Genomic DNA, 23,994 nt, shown 5'->3' on the forward strand with positions numbered 1-23,994 from the left:
GCACAACACACACACACACACACACACACACACTCGCCGCTTCACCTTTAACACAAACACAACTTCCTCCTTTAGATTCCGTGATGTGCAAGTTTATGACGGACGCCACCCTGACGACCTTTGGTGACCTTTGGCGACTTCTTGCTTTTTCCTCATTTACCAGACGTGACGATGCGTTCAGGGTCACCCGCGTCCGTCCGAGAAGGCGCGTTCGAGGACAGAGTGTTTTTCAATGAAGTAAACAGAAGTATTTGTCGTCCATGAATGAAGGTTTTGTTGCTCGTTAACATTAACGACTTCCGTCTTTCTCAGATTCAGGAATTCAAAAAAGTGATGATGACATTTGAGGTTTTTCTTGTGTCGTTTACTAGAAACGTTCGAACGTGTTTTTCTCTCTGTTGAGCAACTTTCAACGTCCGCGACATGTGATCACGTGACACGAGAACATCAGCAGCTCGTTCTTCCGTCAGAGACTCAGACTAGAGCTGGTTTGATGAGTCATGTGACTCCAGTGTCAATCAATCGTTTCTGCTCCATCCTCTGTATTAACTTTAAAACCCTCAAAACACGGAGTCCGTTCCGTCGCTCCAACACGACGTCAGTCCGTCCCGGGTCTTATGCTTCGCTTCGTGGAGAAAGATGAACAAGCAAGAGTGAGTCACGGGTCGTTTATTCGCTGCTTCAAGTCAAACAAAATACAAGCTTTACGATCGATCGGAAACACTTTCTCTCGGCGACTGTACAGGTCAATAGCCTCGGGCAGAAAAGGTCCCGATCTGTAGAAACATCGCTATATTTAAGGCAAGTTTCCCACCCAGGGGTCGTCCCTTTCCGGCCAAATGGTTCTTTCAAGTTCCCTGTGCCAACGATCCCCCGCAGAGAGACATCCTGATTTGTTTTCTTGTAATCTAATCATTCAAATGTTCTCGGGCGGAGGTTATCTTCTCTTCCGTCTTCAGCCCCTCTTTCCCGGGTGTGTCTTCGTTCTTCGATCTACGATTTAAGGTGTGATTTGCAGATAAACAGATAAATAACTGGTGTCGTTTCTAAATCTGATCCAAGCTTGTCTTGAACCAGTGGATCAGTCTGAGTGGATGTTATTGTGAACGTGTCGTCAAACGTTTAAACTCTTAGATGAAGCGAGTCGTTTATACTTTATATTTTCATGATCTTTTAGCATTCATTTAAGTATGTTGTATATGTATAGTGTATATGTATAGTGTATATGTATAGTGTATATATATAGTGTATATGTATAGTGTATATGTATAGTGTATATGTATAGTGTATATGTATAGTGTATATGTATAGTGTATACGTATAGTGTATATGTATAGTGTATATGTATAGTGTATATGTATAGTGTATATGTATAGTGTATATGTATAGTGTCTATGTATAGTGTATATGTATAGTGTATATGTATAGTGTATATGTATAGTGTATATGTATAGTGTCTATGTATAGTGTCTATGTATAGTGTATATGTATAGTGTATATGTATAGTGTATATGTATAGTGTATATGTATAGTGTCTATGTATAGTGTATATGTATAGTGTATATGTATAGTGTATATGTATAGTGTATATGTATAGTGTATATGTATAGTGTCTATGTATAGTGTATATGTATAGTGTATATGTATAGTGTCTATGTATAGTGTATATGTATAGTGTATATGTATAGTGTATATGTATAGTGTATATGTATAGTCTATATGTATAGTGTCTATGTATAGTGTATATGTATAGTGTATATGTATAGTGTATACGTATAGTGTATAATAATTTTAAACTAACAACTTGAATAACTAACTAACTAACTAATAACTAATGTATAGAATCCACAGGAAATCTTTAAACTCAGAAACAAATTTACAATAAAACAAGTTATTAAATAAATTGTTTAAATGAAATGTTAGTAAAATCCTTAAAAAAAGAAAATTGTTCCAGTTTTGATAAATAATAATAATAATTAATGAATTAACTTTATTCTCTTCTTCAGTCCAACACTGCAGGAGCTGAATCTCTTCAAACACATCCGTTCTCTTTAGGACCTTTGGCACGAGACCCTGGTGATGAGGGTCTCGTAGCAAAGATCCTACTCAGTGTCGGGGTCTGGAGGACGTCGAGGAGGTTCTTGTCACGGTACAGATGGACCTCACAGACCTCTAAGTCTTGATGGAACATCTGAGGAGGTTCTTGTCACGGTACAGATGGACCTCACAGACCTCTAAGTGTTGATGGAACATCTGAGGAGGTTCTTGTCACGGTACAGATGGACCTCACAGACCTGCAAGTGTTGATGGAACATCTGAGGAGGTTCTTGTCACGGTACAGATGGACCTCACAGACCTGCAAGTGTTGATGGAACATCTGAGGAGGTTCTTGTCACGGTACAGATGGACCTCACAGACCTGCAAGTGTTGATGGAACATCTGAGGAGGTTCTTGTCACGGTACAGATGGACCTCACAGACCTGCAAGTGTTGATGGAACATCTGAGGAGGTTCTTGTCACGGTACAGATGGACCTCACAGACCTGCAAGTGTTGATGGAACATCTGAGGATGTTCTTGTCACGGTACAGATGGACCTCACAGACCTCTAAGTGTTGATGGAACATCTGAGGAGGTTCTTGTCACGGTACAGATGGTCCTCACAGACCTCTAAGTGTTGATGGAACATCTGAGGAGGTTCTTGTCACGGTACAGATGGACCTCACAGACCTGCAAGTGTTGATGGAACATCTGAGGAGGTTCTTGTCACGGTACAGATGGACCTCACAGACCTGCAAGTGTTGATGGAACATCTGAGGAGGTTCTTGTCACGGTACAGATGGACCTCACAGACCTCTAAGTGTTGATGGAACATCTGAGGAGGTTCTTGTCACGGTACAGATGGACCTCACAGACCTGCAAGTGTTGATGGAACATCTGAGGAGGTTCTTGTCACGGTACAGATGGACCTCAAAGACCTCGAAGTGTTGATGGAACATCTGAGGAGGTTCTTTTCACGGTACAGATGGACCTCAAAGACCTCGAAGTGTTGATGGAACATCTGAGGAGGTTCTTGTCACGGTACAGATGGACCTCACAGACCTGGTAGTGTTGATGGAACATCTGAGGAGGTTCTTGTCACGGTACAGATGGACCTCACAGACCTGCAAGTGTTGATGGAACATCTGAGGAGGTTCTTGTCACGGTACAGATGGACCTCACAGACCTGCAAGTGTTGATGGAACATCTGAGGAGGTTCTTGTCACGGTACAGATGGACCTCACAGACCTGCAAGTGTTGATGGAACATCTGAGGAGGTTCTTGTCACGGTACAGATGGACCTCACAGACCTGCAAGTGTTGATGGAACATCTGAGGAGGTTCTTGTCACGGTACAGATGGACCTCACAGACCTGCAAGTGTTGATGGAACATCTGAGGAGGTTCTTGTCACGGTACAGATGGACCTCACAGACCTGCAAGTGTTGATGGAACATCTGAGGAGGTTCTTGTCACGGTACAGATGGACCTCACAGACCTGCAAGTGTTGATGGAACATCTGAGGAGGTTCTTGTCACGGTACAGATGGACCTCACAGACCTGCAAGTGTTGATGGAACATCTGAGGAGGTTCTTGTCACGGTACAGATGGTCCTCACAGACCTCTAAGTGTTGATGAAACATCTGAGGAGGTTCTTGTCACGGTACAGATGGACCTCACAGACCTGCAAGTGTTGATGGAACATCTGAGGAGGTTCTTGTCACGGTACAGATGGACCTCACAGACCTGCAAGTGTTGATGGAACATCTGAGGAGGTTCTTGTCACGGTACAGATGGACCTCACAGACCTCTAAGTGTTGATGGAACATCTGAGGAGGTTCTTGTCACGGTACAGATGGACCTCACAGACCTGCAAGTGTTGATGGAACATCTGAGGAGGTTCTTGTCACGGTACAGATGGACCTCAAAGACCTCGAAGTGTTGATGGAACATCTGAGGAGGTTCTTTTCACGGTACAGATGGACCTCAAAGACCTCGAAGTGTTGATGGAACATCTGAGGAGGTTCTTGTCACGGTACAGATGGACCTCACAGACCTGGTAGTGTTGATGGAACATCTGAGGAGGTTCTTGTCACGGTACAGATGGACCTCACAGACCTGGAAGTGTTGATGGAACATCTGAGGAGGTTCTTGTCACGGTACAGATGGACCTCACAGACCTGCAAGTGTTGATGGAACATCTGAGGAGGTTCTTGTCACGGTACAGATGGACCTCACAGACCTCTAAGTGTTGATGGAACATCTGAGGAGGTTCTTGTCACGGTACAGATGGACCTCACAGACCTGGAAGTGTTGATGGAACATCTGAGGAGGTTCTTGTCACGGTACAGATGGACCTCACAGACCTCTAAGTGTTGATGGAACATCTGAGGAGGTTCTTGTCACGGTACAGATGGACCTCACAGACCTGCAAGTGTTGATGGAACATCTGAGGAGGTTCTTGTCACGGTACAGATGGACCTCACAGACCTGCAAGTGTTGATGGAACATCTGAGGTTCTGTCCCTGGACGTACGGAAGGAACGAGCACAGACAGAAGAACGATATCAAGGACCATAAAGTATAAATAAATGTATAAATAAACTCGTGTGAATAAATTAAAAAAATGCAGAAATAAATAAATAACTTCTCCTGTTATGAGTTTATCTTCACATTTATTGATTTCATGCAGGAAGTCTAACAATCACTGAACGATGAATAAATACTTATTGAACGTGTTTGAAGGTTTTATGTATTTTCTTCGAGTTAGTATTTATATTTTCTACATCATTCATTTGTTTATTAATTTAAATCTCTTGATTGTTTTTTATATATTTTTTAAAACTTTTGTTACAGTTTCTACATTTATTTTGATCTTCTCAGACGCCGTACTTTTACCAGCAGAGTGACGTATTTAATGAATAATAAAACTAGTAAATACTGATCGTTAAGATTAAGTTTAAGTTTAGACCCGTTGACTGTATTGTGGCCTCAGAGAAGATTAACAAACCAATCGTTACCTTTTATTTTTCATTTCTCGTCTCTCAACACGACTTCAGGGTTCGTGTTTTAGGACTTTTCTCATTTTTTCACCCTTAAAAGATTTAAGTGAATATATAAATATTAAAAAGATAGATTAAAAAAACAACTATACAATAATCTTATTTAACATATTAAGCGTAGTTTTATCGTTTAAAAAACATTATTATTATTATTATTTTTGTTTGACGGCCCCTAAAGGAAGTTTAATTGTCCGCCACTGCTCGAGTCACGTGACTCTGGAGCACCAATGAGACGTTTCTTAAGAGTTGCTCCAGCGAAGAGAAGCATCTGTGACGTGTGGAGGAAGTGACGTCATCATCAGCTTCTTTCCTCTCCTTAACACAATAGTGAAAACTCCACCATGAGAGGCAGTGGTCAGTGTCACAAGTTGTGACCAACATTGGGGTCCAATGGACCTTATTTGAGTCATTAAAAAAAAAAAGTAAAAACCCCAAAAATGTTTCACTCTGACGTCATCATGACGCTATGGACGTCAAAGAATCGTAGCGCAATAGCTTCTGAAACGCTTTCAATCCGCTAGAGGGAGCCAGAGAAGCTCAATAAAGAAGAAGTGATGAGAACCACAAAATAAATAAATAGTTTCAAACATTGACAGAAAATTCAGGGAATAAGATTCAAGTTAACTAACAATTAACAGCATTTAAAAATATACAAAATAACAGAAAATCAATAAATTTAAAATATGTCTGTAGATAATTCCACACAAATATATCTTTTGATCTCACACAAGAGATATAAACAAACCTGTTCCATCAAAAGAGCAAAAAGAACATTTTAAACGTTAAAATATCATTTTGTAAATTGAATTAAAGCCGTATGCATAAAGTTACATTTGTAAATTAACTTAAGTTATTTAATGTTTGGATGTGTGGAAACGTTAATGTGTAATAATTCAATATTATTCTTGTTTTAAATGTCAAAGAATCCATTGTAATCAACAAATTGCGCTGAAACTTCTCAATATAAAATAAATGCAGTGTTTAAATATCATAAACTCAGAGAAAGAAACGCAATGAAACGTCTTGACATCAAACACTGTAGATATTTGTATTTATTGAAGTGGATCCTGGAATGAGGAAAGTTCTGGTGAAACACAATGATGATGATATTATTGGGAAACAAAGGCACAAAAACAAAATGAAGGATTCATTAATGTAACATCAGTGACTCGTCATCTTTCATCTCGTCACGTTGAAGGCGTCGGGTTCTCGTCGTGGAAGAAAACAATCATCAGTCAGCGAACAAAACACAGTTAATTCATAATAATAATTATATTATTAATTAATGATGCTCGAGTTTGACTCGTTACCACTTTTTTCAGAAACACAATTTATGTATTTTCAACTGAAAGAAAAAATATATAATTTAAACATCTTTTCACAAGAAAATAACATCATTATGAAAGTGTTTCTTAGACGTATTAGTGCAACAATGCTATCATGCTACATGTATCATTATCTGTAGCGTTATCTGTAGCGTTAGCTGTAGCATTAGCTGTAGCATTAGCTGTAGCGTTCCTCCAGGGCTTCTAGTGAACTTTAAGTGTTACAACACAACTGATTTAATACCAAAACATAATTTAAAAAACACAGCAAGAAAAGGAAATGGACCAAATCATACATTTCACAAGATGCTCATTAAAGCTATAAGCGCTAACTAGCGAGTCTACTAGCCGACGTCATCATGACACTGACACTAGAGGGAGCCAGAGAGACTCGTGTTCCTGGACTGAATGTTTTGACACAAAAACACACGTTTACAACAAAAATAAAAAACTCTCTCATGAATCTTTAAAGGCCCCTTAAGTTTGTGGATCTGCGAGGAAATAATGCTGAATTTAAAACAAATGTATCAAAGAAAATACACCTTAAAGAAAAAACATTTTGAACCACATCGGCTCAAGAAAATAACAGTGTGACTTTTAAAATAAATATGATTTCATCTCTTTAACTGTCTTTTAAATGTTGTGGTTTAACAAATGGTCAATTAAGATCATTTCATATATGTTTCATTCATTTAATTGTTGATCTCTATTTGCTCACTTCAATTAATGCAGTATATTTATAGTATTTTTTAAATGGTTATTTAGTATTTTATGGTGTTGGGAAGTTTTAAGCGACCGTCAGACGTTCTCACTTCTGCTTCTGCGACACGTCTGGGATTCTCCTCGTTCCTCTTAAAGATCCATGTCTGCGTCAAAACATTATGACCAGCTCACAACAGTGTCAGGGTTGTCGTCAGGCGTTTGACACCGAGGTCAGTTGCTCGTGGGCTCGCGGGCGGCGCGGTACGTCTCCACCGTCTCGCCCGGTTCCAGCTCGTCCGTCAAGGGGCGTCTACTGTAGCCGCGCTTGAGTAGGTCTTCGATGTTCCTGTCGTGCGAGTACGAAGACGGAGGAGGACACTCTTCATCATCCTCGTGTCCAGCATCTTTATCTTTGTCCTCCTCGTCTCCGTCTTCATCCTCGCCGTCATCACGCTGACTCTCGTCTCCGGACCGACCCTCCTGCCCTCCGGTGGTTTCACGGCTGTCGAGGGTGGAGAGGCCCTCGAGGGTGGAGAGGCCCTCGGGGCCGGAGAACGATGGATGTGGAGCTTCAGGCGGAGGAGACACTTGTGGAAGCAGATGCGTTGAGGAGCTGTTCGATTGGATTTCTATCCGAGGAATATCGATGACGTCCTTCTCCACCTGCAGAAGACACTCTTGCGGAGACGGCATGACGCTCTGAAACGCAGACAAACAGTTTCTTCATGCGAGTTTGTGCGACTGTTGTGTTGAAACATCGTCACAGATCAACACTTGAGGATCTGAAGCTCCAGGTTTCATCGTATTCTGATCCAAAACTTCCATTCCACAGTGAATTCCGAACGACCGACGACGACTCCAGCGCTCGCTCCGGAGTAGAAGAGAAAACGAGAAAAAGTGTGACTGCATTACCACCCCTATGCAGCAGAGGGCAGTCCACATAAAGAATATGAACGAATCTGCTCAAAATACACAAAAAAGACTTGAAAAGAGGACGCATGGAGACGCATGGAGACAGAAACAGACCAATGAGGAGAGAGTCCACTGAAGTGTATCAGAATATCTGGTTTCAACGTTGAATTCAACACATGATCTGTACGTCGCATGATTGGCTGAAAGTTTGATCCAGTAGCTCGGTGCTCGTTTGTTATGGTCTGGTGACTCTATTATACCAACGCTGCAGGGAGCCGCTCTCACCGTGAAGCGAGGGACGGCGCTGGAGGGTCGAGTCCATCTGCGAAACAACATGAAGCCGATGGCGGCGGCGGCGAGGACGACCAGAGCGGCGACGACGGCGACGATGGTGGTTTGACCTTTGACCGGAGAAGAAACACGTTTCAATACAAACAATCTCTTCAGGTGACTCTAGATGTTCAGTGTGTCAGTCATGTCCCACAATGCATTTCACTTCTTAACAACGCTGTGTTCATCTTAACATTTGTTTCTATGTAAAGCACGTAAAATATATTCATAAAAATATTAGTATCATTTGAAATGTGTCCAGGCCGCCACCTTGTGGTGATGTGGCGCCGCTACATCCCAGAGTTTATCGGATTTATTCATGAATCAAATAAAACTTAGAATGAAGTTCAAGTGAAAGAGCTTCTTGATCATGATGTCGCATGATTGGCTGAAGGTTTGATCCAGTAGCTCTGAGCTCTGTTGGTTTTGTCTAGTGACTCTTTTATGTCAACATTTATATTGAAAAGACTATGAATTAAAACAAATACTGAATTAAGAACATTTATATATATATATATATATATATATATATATATACAGTGCCTTGCGAAAGTATTCGGCCCCTTGAACCTTTCAACATTTCGCCACATTTCAGGCTTCAAACATAAAGATATAACATTTTAATTTTTTGTCAAGAATCAACAACAAGTGACACAATCGTGAAGTGGAACGAAATTTATTGGATAATTTAAACTTTTTTAACAAATAAAAAACTGAAAAGTGGGGCGTGCAATATTATTCGGCCCCCTTGCGCTAATACTCTGTAGCGCCACCTTTTGCTGCAATTCCAGCTGCAAGTCTCTTGGGGTATGTCTATCAGTTTTGCACATCGAGAGACTGGAATTCTTGCCCATTCTTCCTTGCAAAACAGCTGGAGCTCAGTGAGGTTGGATAGAGAGCGTTTGTGAACAGCAGTCTTCAGCTCTTTCCACAGATTCTCCATTGGATTCAGGTCTGGACTTTGACTTGGCCATTCTAACACCTGGATACGTCTATTTGTGAACCATTCCATTGTAGATTTGGCTTTATGTTTTGGATCATTGTCCTGTTGGAAGATAAATCTCCGTCCCAGTCTCAGGTCTTTTGCAGACTCCAACAGGTTTTCTTCCAGAATGGTCCTGTATTTGGCTCCATCCATCTTCCCATCAATTGTAGCCATCTTCCCTGTCCCTGCTGAAGAAAAGCAGGCCCAAACCATGATGCTGCCACCACCATGTTTGACAGTGGGGATGGTGTGTTCAGGGTGATGAGCTGTGTTGCTTTTACGCCAAACATATCGTTTTGCAGCCTCTTGGCTGCATCTCTGATCAGTCTTCTCCTTGTTTGAGATGAAAGTTTGGAGGGACGGCCGGGTCTTGGTAGATTTGCAGTGGTCTGATACTCCTTCCATTTCAATAGAATTGCTTGCACAGTGCTCCTTGAGATGTTTAAAGCTTGGGAAATCTTTTTGTATCCAAATCCGGCTTTAAACTACTCCACAACAGTATCTCGGACCTGCCTGGTGTGTTGCTTTGTCTTCATGGTTCTCTCTTTAAACAGAACCCTGAGACTATCAAAGAGCAGGTGCATTTATACGGAGACTTGATGACACACAGGTGCCTTCTATTGATCATCATCAGTCATTTAGGACAACATTGGATCATTCAAAGATCCTCACTGAACTTCTGGAGTGAGTTTGCTGCACTGAAAGTAAAGGGGCCGAATAATATTGCACGCCCCACTTTTCAGTTTTTTATTTGTTAAAAAAGTTTAAATTATCCAATAAATTTCTTTCCACTTCACGATTGTGTCACTTGTTGTTGATTCATGACAAAAAATTAAAATTTTATATCTTTATGTTTGAAGCCTGAAATGTGGCGAAATGTTGAAAGGTTCAAGGGGGCCGAATACTTATATATATACAGTATATTTATATATATAATGTATATATAAATATACTGTATATATAAATATATATGACACAGTACAGATTGGAATCTTACGATTGTATTGGGATCTGAATATTAGAATTCCAACCTGTTCTAGGACAAATGTGAATTAAACCAGAACAATCTTTAATTATATTATAGGATAAATTGTGATAAAGTCAAAATATTTTGGAACATAGACTGAATCATTTCACACCTAGTACTTCAGCATAGATAAGCCTACATTCACAAATACTACTGTAGGTGAATTACTTCATATTTTAATATCCGATATCCCTTCTGTCAATACACATTGTTACCATGGCGACAGGCGTCTGGTCCAGGTCATAGACCTTGTTCATTTGGACCACGGGACGAGTCACAAATAAAATACCGTCAATCACAGTCTGTCTCAGGATGAACTGAAATATGTTTTCATGGCGTTAATGTAAAGAACAACAATATTCTTACAGACCATGATTTTATCAGAATCTACACATAGACTTGGAATCTGAACTTCTATAGCTGAGCTTCAAAATCTCTAACAATACAATTAAGAAATATCAGTTTTAATTCCAATCTGATTCCAGATCCTACTGTGACAGATACATTTTTTAAACGTTCATTTATTATTTTACGCAATTACTTTTTTATGCGCAAAGTATAAGTTATGTCACTTCAGGGTTTCTGAATAAAACGATGTGTAAAAAAGATTCATTTTGGAAAATAGTTACATTTTTAATTAAATTACCGTATTTTTCGGACTAGAAGTCGCAGTTTTTGTCATAGTTTGTCCGCGACTTATACTCTGGAGCGACTTATGTGTGAAATTATTAACACATTATTATATCATTTCACATGTTATTTTCACACTAAACCACCAGAGGGCGCTCTAGGCCTGTGTTGATCATTTCCACGTAGAAGAGGAAGCATCTTCTACCTCCGGAGTTAGTTAGTTGTTTAAAAGTGACACGAGGATGAAGAGTTATTTGGAGTTACACGGATGGTTTGGTAAACTAGTTAGTTATTTATGCTATAGTTCTCTGAATAACTCTTCATATGTTATGTTAACATACCAGGTTCTCACTTCATGTAACGTAACGTAACATTATTCTGTTGTTGCCTCTAGTTTTAGTTTTATCTTTCAAGATCACATGTCTGTTCACGGATTTTTCAAATAAATTTCCCCCAAAAATGCGACTTATAGTCCGGATAATACGGTATATTAAAAGAAATCCAACAAATTCTTAATACAGAAATGATTGAATTAAAGTTTGAACATTTAAATGTTAAATTCAACGAATGATGTGATGACACTAATAAACTTCTGCCATATTATTCCCTTAAACGGTGAGTTTGAAGTTTGGTTTCCCGTAGAGAAGTCAGAAGCAGGTGTGAGATGCGAGTGGATGGTATCAGCAGCAGCTCCTTCACTCAACTGTTGGTCCAGCGCGACGACGAGACGACACAGAACTCTTGAGTGCCTTCGACGCGCATCTTCTCCACCTCGCCGGTGATCTTCACGCAGGGTTTCTCCTCAGAGTCGCTCACAGAGAAACCCTCCGTGCAGGTTTCCTGATCGCACTCCAAGCTATGAAGTCCTTCCTGTAGAGAAAACAAAAGTCTCTTCAACGAGAGTCAAACTCACACAAAATATTTCAGTCACACATGAACTAAATGTTTGATTTAAATCTTTTCATTCATTCGCCGATTTATTCAATTCAATTTATTTAAAGTGTCTTATCATAACGTTTATTCATTTTATTTATTCTCTATGGAAGTACATCAGTGCCTTCAGAAGATTGAAAGGTTGAATTTGTTACATATTTATTTCAATCATATCAATATTTTTAAATTCAAAGCCTTTTATATAAAATATCTTTAAAAATCGAAGCCTTTTAAATCCATCATAACAGTCACCAGTCAAAAGCAAACGAGCACCGAGTTACTGGATCATACGATCAGGTGACGTCATCACTGCTGCATCACTTTAGATATTTTCAAGACAAAGTATCAACTCTGTTTTAACGTGTGGAGTTTAAACATGTTTAACTACACGATCAATCAGTAGATTCTGACGTCAAAGGATTGAAGCGATGGTTGGCTCTGGTCCTTGAAGCCCCGCCCACCACATCACTCCAGCTCAGAGGGTTAACGTCTCGTCTTCCTGAGTCTCGGATTCGAAACCTGCTCTTTTGTCGAGTGAGGTTTAAGAATGAGCTCGTATCTGATGAGACTCTCAATAAAACCTGCTCTTTTGTCGAGTGAGGTTTAAGAATGAGCTCGTATCTGATGAGACTCTCAATAAAACCTGCTCTTTTGTCGAGTGAGGTTTAAGAATGAGCTCGTATCTGATGAGACTCTCAATAAAACCTGCTCTTTTGTCGAGTGAGGTTTAAGAATGAGCTCGTATCCGATGAGACTCTCAATAAAACCTGCTCTTTTGTCGAGTGAGGTTTAAGAATGAGCTCGTATCTGATGAGACTCTCAATAAAACCTGCTCTTTTGTCGAGTGAGGTTTAAGAATGAGCTCGTATCTGATGAGACTCTCAATAAAACCTGCTCTTTTGTCGAGTGAGGTTTAAGAATGAGCTCGTATCTGATGAGACTCTCAATAAAACCTGCTCTTTTGTCGAGTGAGGTTTAAGAATGAGCTCGTATCCGATGAGACTCTCAATAAAACCTGCTCTTTTGTCGAGTGAGGTTTAAGAATGAGCTCGTATCTGATGAGACTCTCAATAAAACCTGCTCTTTTGTCGAGTGAGGTTTAAGAATGAGCTCGTATCTGATGAGACTCTCAATAAAACCTGCTCTTTTGTCGAGTGAGGTTTAAGAATGAGCTCGTATCTGATGAGACTCTCAATAAAACCTGCTCTTTTGTCGAGTGAGGTTTAAGAATGAGCTCGTATCTGATGAGACTCTCAATAAAACCTGCTCTTTTGTCGAGTGAGGTTTAAGAATGAGCTCGTATCTGATGAGACTCTCAATAAAACCTGCTCTTTTGTCGAGTGAGGTTTAAGAATGAGCTTGTATCTGATGAGACTCTCAATAAAACCTGGTCTGTGAAAAAAAAGGCACTTTTTCTTAATTGATCCGAAGGATTTTCCTCTTTGTGATCAGAAAACAATCCAATGAAAACATCGACTTTGACTGATTTAACAGTTTATAATGAATCCTTTTAAACATGACACTATTGTGAAGGAGTTCAGACGAGCCTCGGTGTAAATGTTTTTACATACAGGTACATATACACAAATACTTTATTAACAGAGACGATCAGGGGTTTGTTTGAAACCTCTTGAGAGGAAGTTTAACAAAAATAAAAGTGCAAATTACCTTCAAACCTGTCGGGAACGTTTTCATAATCTTCTCATTCTTGATACATAGACGACATCCTTGTTGCTACACTATCACTATACATGGCTATATATCGTATCCTTGTATCGTGATACTATCCTTGTATCGTGATACTATCAACAGATTCTATTGACGACATCCTTGTTAATACACTATCACTATACATCGCTATATAATGTATCCTTGTGTCGTGATACTATCCTTGTGTCGTGATACTATCCTTGTGTCGTGATACTATCCTTGTGTCGTGATACTATCCTTGTGTCGTGATACTATCCTTGTGTCGTGATACTATCCTTGTGTCGTGATACTATCCTTGTGTCGTGATACTATCCTTGTGTCGTGATACTATCCTTGTGTCGTGATACTATCCTTGTATCTTGATACTATCCTTGTGTCGTGATACTATCCTTGTGTCGTGATACTATCCTTGTGTCGTGATACTATCCTTGTATCGTGATACTATCCTTGTGTCGTGATACTATCCTTGTGTCGTGATACTATCCTTGTATCGTGATACTATCCTTGTGTCGTGATACTATCCTTGTATCGTGATACTATCCTTGTGTCGTGATACTATCCTTGTGTCGTGATACTATCCTTGTGTCGTGATACTATCCTTGTATCGTGATACTATCCTTGTGTCGTGATACTATCCTTGTGTCGTGATACTATCCTTGTGTCGTGATACTATCCTTGTGTCGTGATACTATCCTTGTATCGTGATACTATCCTTGTGTCGTGATACTATCCTTGTGTCGTGATACTATCCTTGTATCGGGATACTATCCTTGTGTCGTGATACTATCCTTGTATCGTGATACTATCCTTGTGTCGTGATACTATCCTTGTATCGTGATACTATCCTTGTGTCGTGATACTATCCTTGTGTCGTGATACTATCGTTGTGTCGTGATACTATCCTTGTGTCGTGATACTATCCTTGTGTCGTGATACTATCCTTGTGTCGTGATACTATCCTTGTGTCGTGATACTATCCTTGTGTCGTGATACTATCCTTGTGTCGTGATACTATCCTTGTGTCGTGATACTATCCTTGTGTCGTGATACTATCCTTGTGTCGTGATACTATCCTTGTGTCGTGATACTATCCTTGTGTCGTGATACTATCCTTGTGTCGTGATACTATCCTTGTGTCGTGATACTATCCTTGTGTCTTGATACTATCCTTGTGTCGTGATACTATCCTTGTGTCGTGATACTATCCTTGTGTCGTGATACTATCCTTGTGTCGTGATACTATCCTTGTGTCGTGATACTATCCTTGTGTCGTGATACTATCCTTGTGTCGTGATACTATCCTTGTGTCGTGATACTATCCTTGTGTCGTGATACTATCCTTGTGTCGTGATACTATCCTTGTGTCGTGATACTATCCTTGTGTCGTGATACTATCCTTGTGTCGTGATACTATCCTTGTGTCGTGATACTATCCTTGTGTCGTGATACTATCCTTGTGTCGTGATACTATCCTTGTGTCGTGATACTATCCTTGTGTCGTGATACTATCCTTGTGTCGTGATACTATCCTTGTGTCGTGATACTATCCTTGTGTCGTGATACTATCCTTGTGTCGTGATACTATCCTTGTGTCGTGATACTATCCTTGTGTCGTGATACTATCCTTGTGTCGTGATACTATCCTTGTGTCGTGATACTATCCTTGTATCGTGATACTATCCTTGTGTCGTGATACTATCCTTGTGTCGTGATACTATCCTTGTGTCGTGATACTATCCTTGTGTCGTGATACTATCCTTGTGTCGTGATACTATCCTTGTGTCGTGATACTATCCTTGTGTCGTGATACTATCCTTGTGTCGTGATACTATCCTTGTGTCGTGATACTATCCTCCTAAATTCATGAAAAGTAAAAATATCTCTTCGGTTCAGATAAAATTTAACATCTTAAACTCTGTCATAAGATCCTGACACCGAAGGCGTTGTTTTTGTCACAACTTCCTACTTCCTACTTCCCTCAAGGCTGCGACACAAACAGGAAACACTCGAGTCTGGTCAAGACTGATCAGTAGACGGTGGAAGAAACTTACAGGAAGTCATTGAAGAAACTAACTTCTTAATGTTGAATCTGTGTCTAAAGCAGCAGTGTGTGTTCACGTGTGTGTAACTGTGTGTAAAGCAGCAGTGTGTGTTCACGTGTGTGTAACTGTGTCTAAAGCAGCAGTGTGTGTTCACGTGTGTGTAACTGTGTCTAAAGCAGCAGTGTGTTCACGTGTGTGTAACTGTGTGTAAAGCAGCAGTGTGTGTTCACGTGTGTGTAACTGCGTCTAAAGCAGCAGTGTGTGTTCACGTGTGTGTAACTGTGTCTAAAGCAGCAGTGTGTTCACGTGAGTGTAACTGTGTGTAAAGCAGCAGTGTGTGTTCACGTGTGTGTAACTGCGTCTAAAGCAGCAGTGTGTGTTCACGTGTGTGTAACTGTGTCTAAAGCAGCAGTGTGTTCACGTGTGTGTAACTGTGTGTAAAGCAGCAGTGTGTGTTCACGTGTGTGTAACTGTGTGTAAAGCAGCAGTGTGTGTTCACTTGTGTGTATCTGTGTAAAGCAGCAGTGTGTGTTCACGTGTGTGTAAAGCAGCAGTGTGTTCACGTGTGTGTAACTGTGTGTAAAGCAGCAGTGTGTGTTCACGTGTGTGTAACTGTGTGTAAAGCAGCAGTGTGTGTTCACGTGTGTGTAACTGTGTGTAAAGCAGCAGTGTGTGTAACTGGTGTGGGTCCAGCACAAGTCTCACCTGATAGGAGACGTCGTAGGCGAAGACAGGAAGTTCCTTCATGGATTTCAAACTGTCAGGCAACTTCTCTCTGTAGAAGATCAACGGATGCATGAAGCTCCACGTCACCTTGTTCTCCTGGAGTTCCATCACAGCTAGAGGTGGAAGGTCCAGACGACCTGAACACAACACACGTCACAACCAGACCCACACGTGGACTCGAGCCAAACCATCTCAGATTTAAAGTGCACTGAAGACCATTGATGGACGATCCATCCTTTAACACACGGATGTCATGAGGGAACTTCAAGCCTAAGAAGGAACTGAAAGTATAAATTATAAATCAAGCTAAATATTGGAATTTATCAAACTTTTTCTTTTTACTCAAATTAAAGCACTTTTAATCCATTTTTTTTGTTTGTTTTAATATATTTGAAGCTCAATTAATACCAAAACAAAAAGCCTAATGTCATATTTAAAGTGTAGAAATAAATGATGGACGTAAATACAATTTAAAATGGTTAGTTATTGATGATCTTCATGACGGACAAACAAATACAGTCAAAGCCTGGGTTGTAAACTAAATTACTTTTATACAACAAATAAACCGCTGCCATATTAGGCAAGTTTTTTAATTTAAGTACAAACTCAACAGTGAATATAAGGCGTCATCTCTGTCAACAACCCTCTCAGTCACGGAGACCTCAAAAGCTTCCAAAATACTTTGCCACCCAATCACAGCTGTCGCTGACGGTTGACAAAAACCACAAAGAAGTAGAATTTAAATACAGTACTGTAGTGTTTTGTGTCACCATGAGTAAGGTGGGTCTGCTCGTTCAAATTAATGTTTGTAAGAGAGAACATGTTCCTCACTGTCACTATATCTGTAAATGTGTAGTAAAGTCAATAAACATCAAGTCCTCACATATGTTCTGCGAAGGCGAGTCTTGGTAATAACTGAAGGTGATTCCTTCAGCAGGTACATCTTCAGACTTCTGAACTCCGACCTTGGCTGAAACCTGCAAATAATAATTGTTGCCGGGGTCGGAGAGGAAGGAAAGGTCAGCTCGGAGGTCGGGAGGATCCACCATCAAGTCCCTGTCGACACACAGGAAATAGACATTTAGAGAATATTGTTTGTAAAATAAATATATTTCTAAGAATATACGGTGATAAAATGATCTTGACGTAAGTCATTTACTTAAATTAAAGTGTCCGACGCGAGTGAACAGACTCGGAAATCACCAAATATTCCTGAGATCGACACAAACATTCACTTTCACTTCAAACATCTTTATTTGATAAAAGTCCCTTAAAAACCAGGAACAATGTTCCAGGGCGTCGTTTATTTAGTTTATTATTTCAAGAAACTTTGACCAAATGTAACATCTGTGCTCAGTAGTTGTTGTATTTTAAATTAACTTCATTCTAAACTAAATCAATAACAATCTTTAACTTTCATGAACAAACGTTGTTATAGAGTTAAATTAATGTTAAGTATACAAATATAAATAACAAATGTGTAGAGACATCAAATGGATTAAAGATGGAAAAACATGTGAAATATTACTTGAAAATCAATAAAAGATCTAAAAAGAAATATGCATCAAAATATGTATTAAATAAAATTCTATTCATTTAATAAATGTACTATTACCTCACATGCCAACTTTAATGTCGTCACATTTTTCATTATATTTTATTAATTTGGTTTTTATTTTAATTTTTAATTTTAAAAATCTACCCACGCCACAAAATGTTGTTTTCACAACAGATGTTTCTGACTCAGTTAACCTGGTAAAGATAATTAACTAATGACACGAGTCAAGTTATTTAAATGTTCTTGCCGTGTAACATCCAATATTGGTGCAGTTTATGTTTCTATTAGCTTGAAAATGACTGAAATATCACAGAGAAAAACCTTAAATCTACACAAATGGTTGAAGAAACGGTTTCTTTGTTGCGAACAAACCTTTCTGATCCAGTTTCATCGCCATAATGCACCTTGAACCTGACGCCCGCCGTGACGTTATAGTCCCAGAAGACCAGGTTCTGGAAGTTGCGGCATTGAAAGCGTACGTTGGTCGGTGGAGGGACTGAGAAGAGATGAAGACACTGATGAAGACGAGCATGAACGGTCGTATCTTCACCTCGAGAAGATCGAACCATATTTAACATTTTAATCGTTAAACTTGTTTTAATTGAATCATTTAATTGGGATTAACCGCCTCCGTCCGTCCCTCAGCCCTCCTGGTCCACTCCCTGGTCACATCCCGCCTGGACTAATGGACCTCCCTCCTCTCTGGTCTCCTCCTCAAACTTCAACTGGTGCTGCTGCCCAGATAAATAATAATCTCACCATCCACAGTACCAACGATAAAATCTCTCACCGACTGATCTGCTCCACATAATCAGATCTTCTTCTTCCATCACCTGCTCGTACGACACCATGGCTTCAGAGCCTTCAGTCGATCCTCGCCTCTGGAACTCACTGGACCTTCACAACATCACGACTGTTTTCTTTTCAAACTTGCTTAGTCACTGTAACACATGTTTTATAATGTCCTTGTTTTATTGTTTTTTTATTGACACCTTTCTCATCTTTAAAACTTCTGTTTTACTGTTGTTTTATATTCTGCTGAATGGTGTTCTTGTGTGTTCTGGAAGGTGAACTTTAAATAAACATATCATTATTATTATTATTATGAATGAAAAAAGATGAAATAGATTTTTCTTTTTTTAAACTGTGCGGCGCAGATTGTTAGGCTTGGTTGCTATGGCGACGTGTCTTGGCTCAGTATATACACTGAAGTAATACTAACTTATGATCTAGTCAAACACTAGTGATCCAGTGAAGTAATACTAACTTATGATCTAGTCAAACACTAGTGATCCAGTGAAGTAATACTAACTTATGATCTAGTCAAACACTAGTGATCCAGTGAAGTAATACTAACTTATGATCTAGTCAAACACTAGTGATCCAGTGAAGTAATACTAACTTATGATCTAGTCAAACACTAGTGATCCAGTGAAGTAATACTAACTTATGATCTAGTCAAACACTAGTGATCCAGTGAAGTTATACTAAAATATGATCTAGTCAAACACTAGTGATCCAGTGAAGTAATACTAACTTATGATCTAGTCAAACACTAGTGATCCAGTGAAGTAATACTAACTTATGATCTAGTCAAACACTAGTGATCCAGTGAAGTAATACTAACTTATGATCTAGTCAAACACTAGTGATCCAGTGAAGTAATACTAACTTATGATCTAGTCAAACACTAGTGATCCAGTGAAGTTATACTAAAATATGATCTAGTCAAACACTAGTGATCCAGTGAAGTTATACTAACTTATGATCTAGTCAAACACTAGTGATCCAGTGAAGTTATACTAACTTATGATCTAGTCAAACACTAGTGATCCAGTGAAGTTATACTAACTTATGATCTAGTCAAACACTAGTGATCCAGTGAAGTAATACTAACTTATGATCTAGTCAAACACTAGTGATCCAGTGAAGTTATACTAAAATATGATCTAGTCAAACACTAGTGATCCAGTGAAGTTATACTAACTTATGATCTAGTCAAACACTAGTGATCCAGTGAAGTAATACTAACTTATGATCTAGTCAAACACTAGTGATCCAGTGAAGTTATACTAACTTATGATCTAGTCAAACACTAGTGATCCAGTGAAGTAATACTAACTTATGATCTAGTCAAACACTAGTGATCCAGTGAAGTAATACTAACTTATGATCTAGTCAAACACTAGTGATCCAGTGAAGTAATACTAACTTATGATCTAGTCAAACACTAGTGATCCAGTGAAGTAATACTAACTTATGATCTAGTCAAACACTAGTGATCCAGTGAAGTAATACTAACTTATGATCTAGTCAAACACTAGTGATCCAGTGAAGTTATACTAAAATATGATCTAGTCAAACACTAGTGATCCAGTGAAGTAATACTAACTTATGATCTAGTCAAACACTAGTGATCCAGTGAAGTAATACTAACTTATGATCTAGTCAAACACTAGTGATCCAGTGAAGTAATACTAACTTATGATCTAGTCAAACACTAATGATCCAGTGAAGTAATACTAACTTATGATCTAGTCAAACACTAGTGATCCAGTGAAGTTATACTAAAATATGATCTAGTCAAACACTAGTGATCCAGTGAAGTTATACTAACTTATGATCTAGTCAAACACTAGTGATCCAGTGAAGTTATACTAACTTATGATCTAGTCAAACACTAGTGATCCAGTGAAGTTATACTAACTTATGATCTAGTCAAACACTAGTGATCCAGTGAAGTAATACTAACTTATGATCTAGTCAAACACTAGTGATCCAGTGAAGTTATACTAAAATATGATCTAGTCAAACACTAGTGATCCAGTGAAGTTATACTAACTTATGATCTAGTCAAACACTAGTGATCCAGTGAAGTAATACTAACTTATGATCTAGTCAAACACTAGTGATCCAGTGAAGTAATACTAACTTATGATCTAGTCAAACACTAGTGATCCAGTGAAGTTATACTAACTTATGATCTAGTCAAACACTAGTGATCCAGTGAAGTAATACTAACTTATGATCTAGTCAAACACTAGTGATCCAGTGAAGGAATACTAACTTATGATCTAGTCAAACACTAGTGATCCAGTGAAGGAATACTAACTTATGATCTAGTCAAACACTAGTGATCCAGTCACTCGTCTCTTTCTACCTCCTTTGTTAAAGCAACATATTGTAAGAACTTTTCATCTCGTCTCAGTTGTTTTCTTAGAAGATCGTGAACGTCCGCGATTTATAATGAATTAAAAAATATGAAATACTTTTTTTTTTTACAAGTAGAGTTTGATATTCTAATTCAAAAAGTAAAAAAAACAAAACAATAATGTAATACTTTTAAAATGTCAAGTCTTTGAAATGTACGATCGAGTCACCAGACTCTACCAATAGAGCACCGATCTACGTTCAAACTTTCAACCGATCGCGACAATCCGATCATTTGACAACTAGAAGCACCAACGCGTCAATCATGACCACAGATTCCAAAGCAACTGTAAGATTTGAGTTATTTGCAACTTATAGTATTTTTCAACATTGATGTGATTTCAAATGTTACAGCGACAGCTCAGTGTTCGATTGGATTGGTCTGGTAACACAGTTTTTTTTTAAACCGAATATAAAGGCTACAATATTTATTTAGAAAAAATATGTTTTAATGAGATTAAAAAAAAAAATTAAATGCCTAAAAAACAAAACATTTCAATAATTTAATTTAATGACGACACTAATATAAACCCATAGAGACCAAACTACTTTGAAGGCACGTCTGCAAAAGAAATGAATCAAAATATACCAGACAAACACTTTTTCTGCTTTCACTTTCTATCATGTGCTCGTGAGAAAAGCCACAAGAACGTGTAGGTGTTTGAGGTCTTTGAGGTGTTCGAGGTGTTCGAGACGCGTGGTGAACCACAACAATAGATTTAAATAGTATTTCCTACAACTACTAGTAACTTATGTCTCCTCTTAAATCTGCCCTTCAACAATGGTACAATATGAAGGTGTTGTGTTGTTCAAAAACAGGGTCAAAATATTACAACTTTGATTGACAAGATTCTGATGAAAGTGTCACCAGTGGAGAGAGTTCTAGATGCAGATCAACACAAGTCACCAACACAACCTCTTGAGCAACGATGGAAAAGAGGAATCAGTTGAAAGTTTGAAACCTTCATCAGTTGTTCTTGTTTAAGATCAAAACTTCACAGTCTGAACAGAACAAGCGACGAAATAAACCACAGATTTAAATGATAATTGTCATCAATACAAAGTGACCAAACACAATAGAACACACTGACCAAACACATTAGAACACACTGACCAAACACATTAGAACACACTGACCAAACACAATAGAACACACTGACCAAACACAATAGAACACACTGACCAAACACATTAGAACACACTGACCAAACACAATAGAACACACTGACCAAACACAATAGAACACACTGACCAAACACATTAGAACACACTGACCAAACACAATAGAACACACTGACCAAACACAATAGAACACACTGACCAAACACAATAGAACACACTGACCAAACACAATAGAACACACTGACCAAACACATTAGAACACACTGACCAAACACAATAGAACACACTGACCAAACACAATAGAACACACTGACCAAACACAATAGAACACACTGACCAAACACAATAGAACACACTGACCAAACACAATAGAACACACTGACCAAACACAATAGAACACACTGACCAAACACATTAGAACACACTGACCAAACACAATAGAACACACTGACCAAACACAATAGAACCCACTGACCAAACACAATAGAACACACTGACCAAACACATTAGAACACACTGACCAAACACAATAGAACACACTGACCAAACACAATAGAACACACTGACCAAACACAATAGAACACACTGACCAAACACAATAGAACCCACTGACCAAACACAATAGAACACACTGACCAAACACAATAGAACACACTGACCAAACACAATAGAACACACTGACCAAACACATTAGAACACACTGACCAAACACAATAGAACCCACTGACCAAACACAATAGAACACACTGACCAAACACAATAGAACACACTGACCAAACACAATAGAACACACTGACCAAACACAATAGAACACACTGACCAAACACAATAGAACACACTGACCAAACACAATAGAACACACTGACCAAACACAATAGAACACACTGACCAAACACAATAGAACACACTGACCAAACACAATAGAACACACTGAAACATGTTCTAAATCTTCTCACACGTTTACACAAATTGAAACACATTTAATATAAAACACGTGATGATTCTGTGGTCGTTCATTTCAAATGTGCAAACTAAGCTAAATGTTAGCTCACAGTGAAAGTAGCATTTCTTACCTGTTTCTGCGAACACCTGTCGACACAGGAAACACACAAGGACGAGGACTGGAGTCAAACTCATGCTGTCACTTTGATTTAACGCCTTTAGAAACAAGTGTTTTAGAAACTATCGAGTAGAAATCCGCTCCTTCCTATGTTCACGTCTCTGGCTCGATTGCTCTGGTCTGACGGTGTCGTTCATGGACGAGTCTGACTGTAGCTCGATTAAAACAGTAGAACACGCGATCCAAACATTCGCTTTTGTTTTCTCCTCTTTTACGACAACAATATAACACGAACTACGCCGGAGAGCAACGATCCAGAACCGGATGTTCCACTCCCTCGTTCAAGATCAACTTCCTGTCGTCCGAGGAGCCGCTGCTCCGTGTGGGCTTCAAGGAACGTCGGGAAATTGAACTTCAACGGGACCGAATAGTATTTGTTTAACCCCCAAAATTAGGACATTTAGAGAAAATAGTCAGCATTAGAATAATGGTTTGTAAAATAAATATATTTCTAAGAATATACGGTGATAAAATGATCTTGGCGTAAGTAATTTACTCAAAATGAAAGTGTCCGACGCGAGTGAACAGACTCGGAAATCACCAAATATTCCTGAGTTCGACACAA

General features: G+C 39.0%; 2 protein-coding genes across 2 annotated transcripts in view; both read right to left on the minus strand.

The window, feature by feature from the left end:
• il22ra2 (interleukin 22 receptor, alpha 2) overlaps positions 1–8 on the minus strand; it is a 9,421-nt gene extending 9,413 nt beyond the window's left edge. The window contains exon 1 of the mRNA XM_087802824.1: positions 1–8. This exon is cut by the window's left edge and continues 72 nt beyond it. The gene's annotated coding sequence lies outside the window, so the exon portion shown is untranslated.
• A 6,123-nt stretch (positions 9–6,131) lies between these two features.
• ifngr1l (interferon gamma receptor 1-like) lies at positions 6,132–23,715 on the minus strand. The gene is made up of 7 exons (XM_087802858.1): positions 23,383–23,715; positions 18,350–18,473; positions 17,303–17,475; positions 16,399–16,556; positions 11,713–11,878; positions 8,322–8,437; positions 6,132–7,823 (listed from the first exon to the last, which is right to left on the minus strand). The coding sequence occupies exons 1-7, from the start codon at positions 23,444–23,446 to the stop codon at positions 7,356–7,358; spliced, it is 1,269 nt and encodes a 422-aa protein (XP_087658984.1). The 5' UTR covers positions 23,447–23,715; the 3' UTR covers positions 6,132–7,355.
• Positions 23,716–23,994: the final 279 nt, after the last annotated feature.

This window comes from Callionymus lyra, chromosome 11 (assembly GCF_982586985.1).
Source record: "Callionymus lyra chromosome 11, fCalLyr1.hap1.1, whole genome shotgun sequence".
Taxonomy (NCBI): Eukaryota; Metazoa; Chordata; class Actinopteri; order Syngnathiformes; family Callionymidae; genus Callionymus; species Callionymus lyra.

Excerpts from the sequence above, each read along its gene's own strand:
- ifngr1l (XM_087802858.1), bottom strand. The coding sequence starts at position 23,446 with ATGAGTTTGACTCCAGTCCTCGTCCTTGTGTGTTTCCTGTGTCGACAG. Across the intron at positions 16,557-17,302 it reads CTCGCCTTCGCAGAACATAT|GTCGTCTGGACCTTCCACCT; the intron begins GTGAGGACTTGA and ends TGTTGTGTTCAG. Across the intron at positions 8,438-11,712 it reads GTCGTCGCGCTGGACCAACA|GTCAAACCACCATCGTCGCC; the intron begins GTTGAGTGAAGG and ends CTCCGGTCAAAG.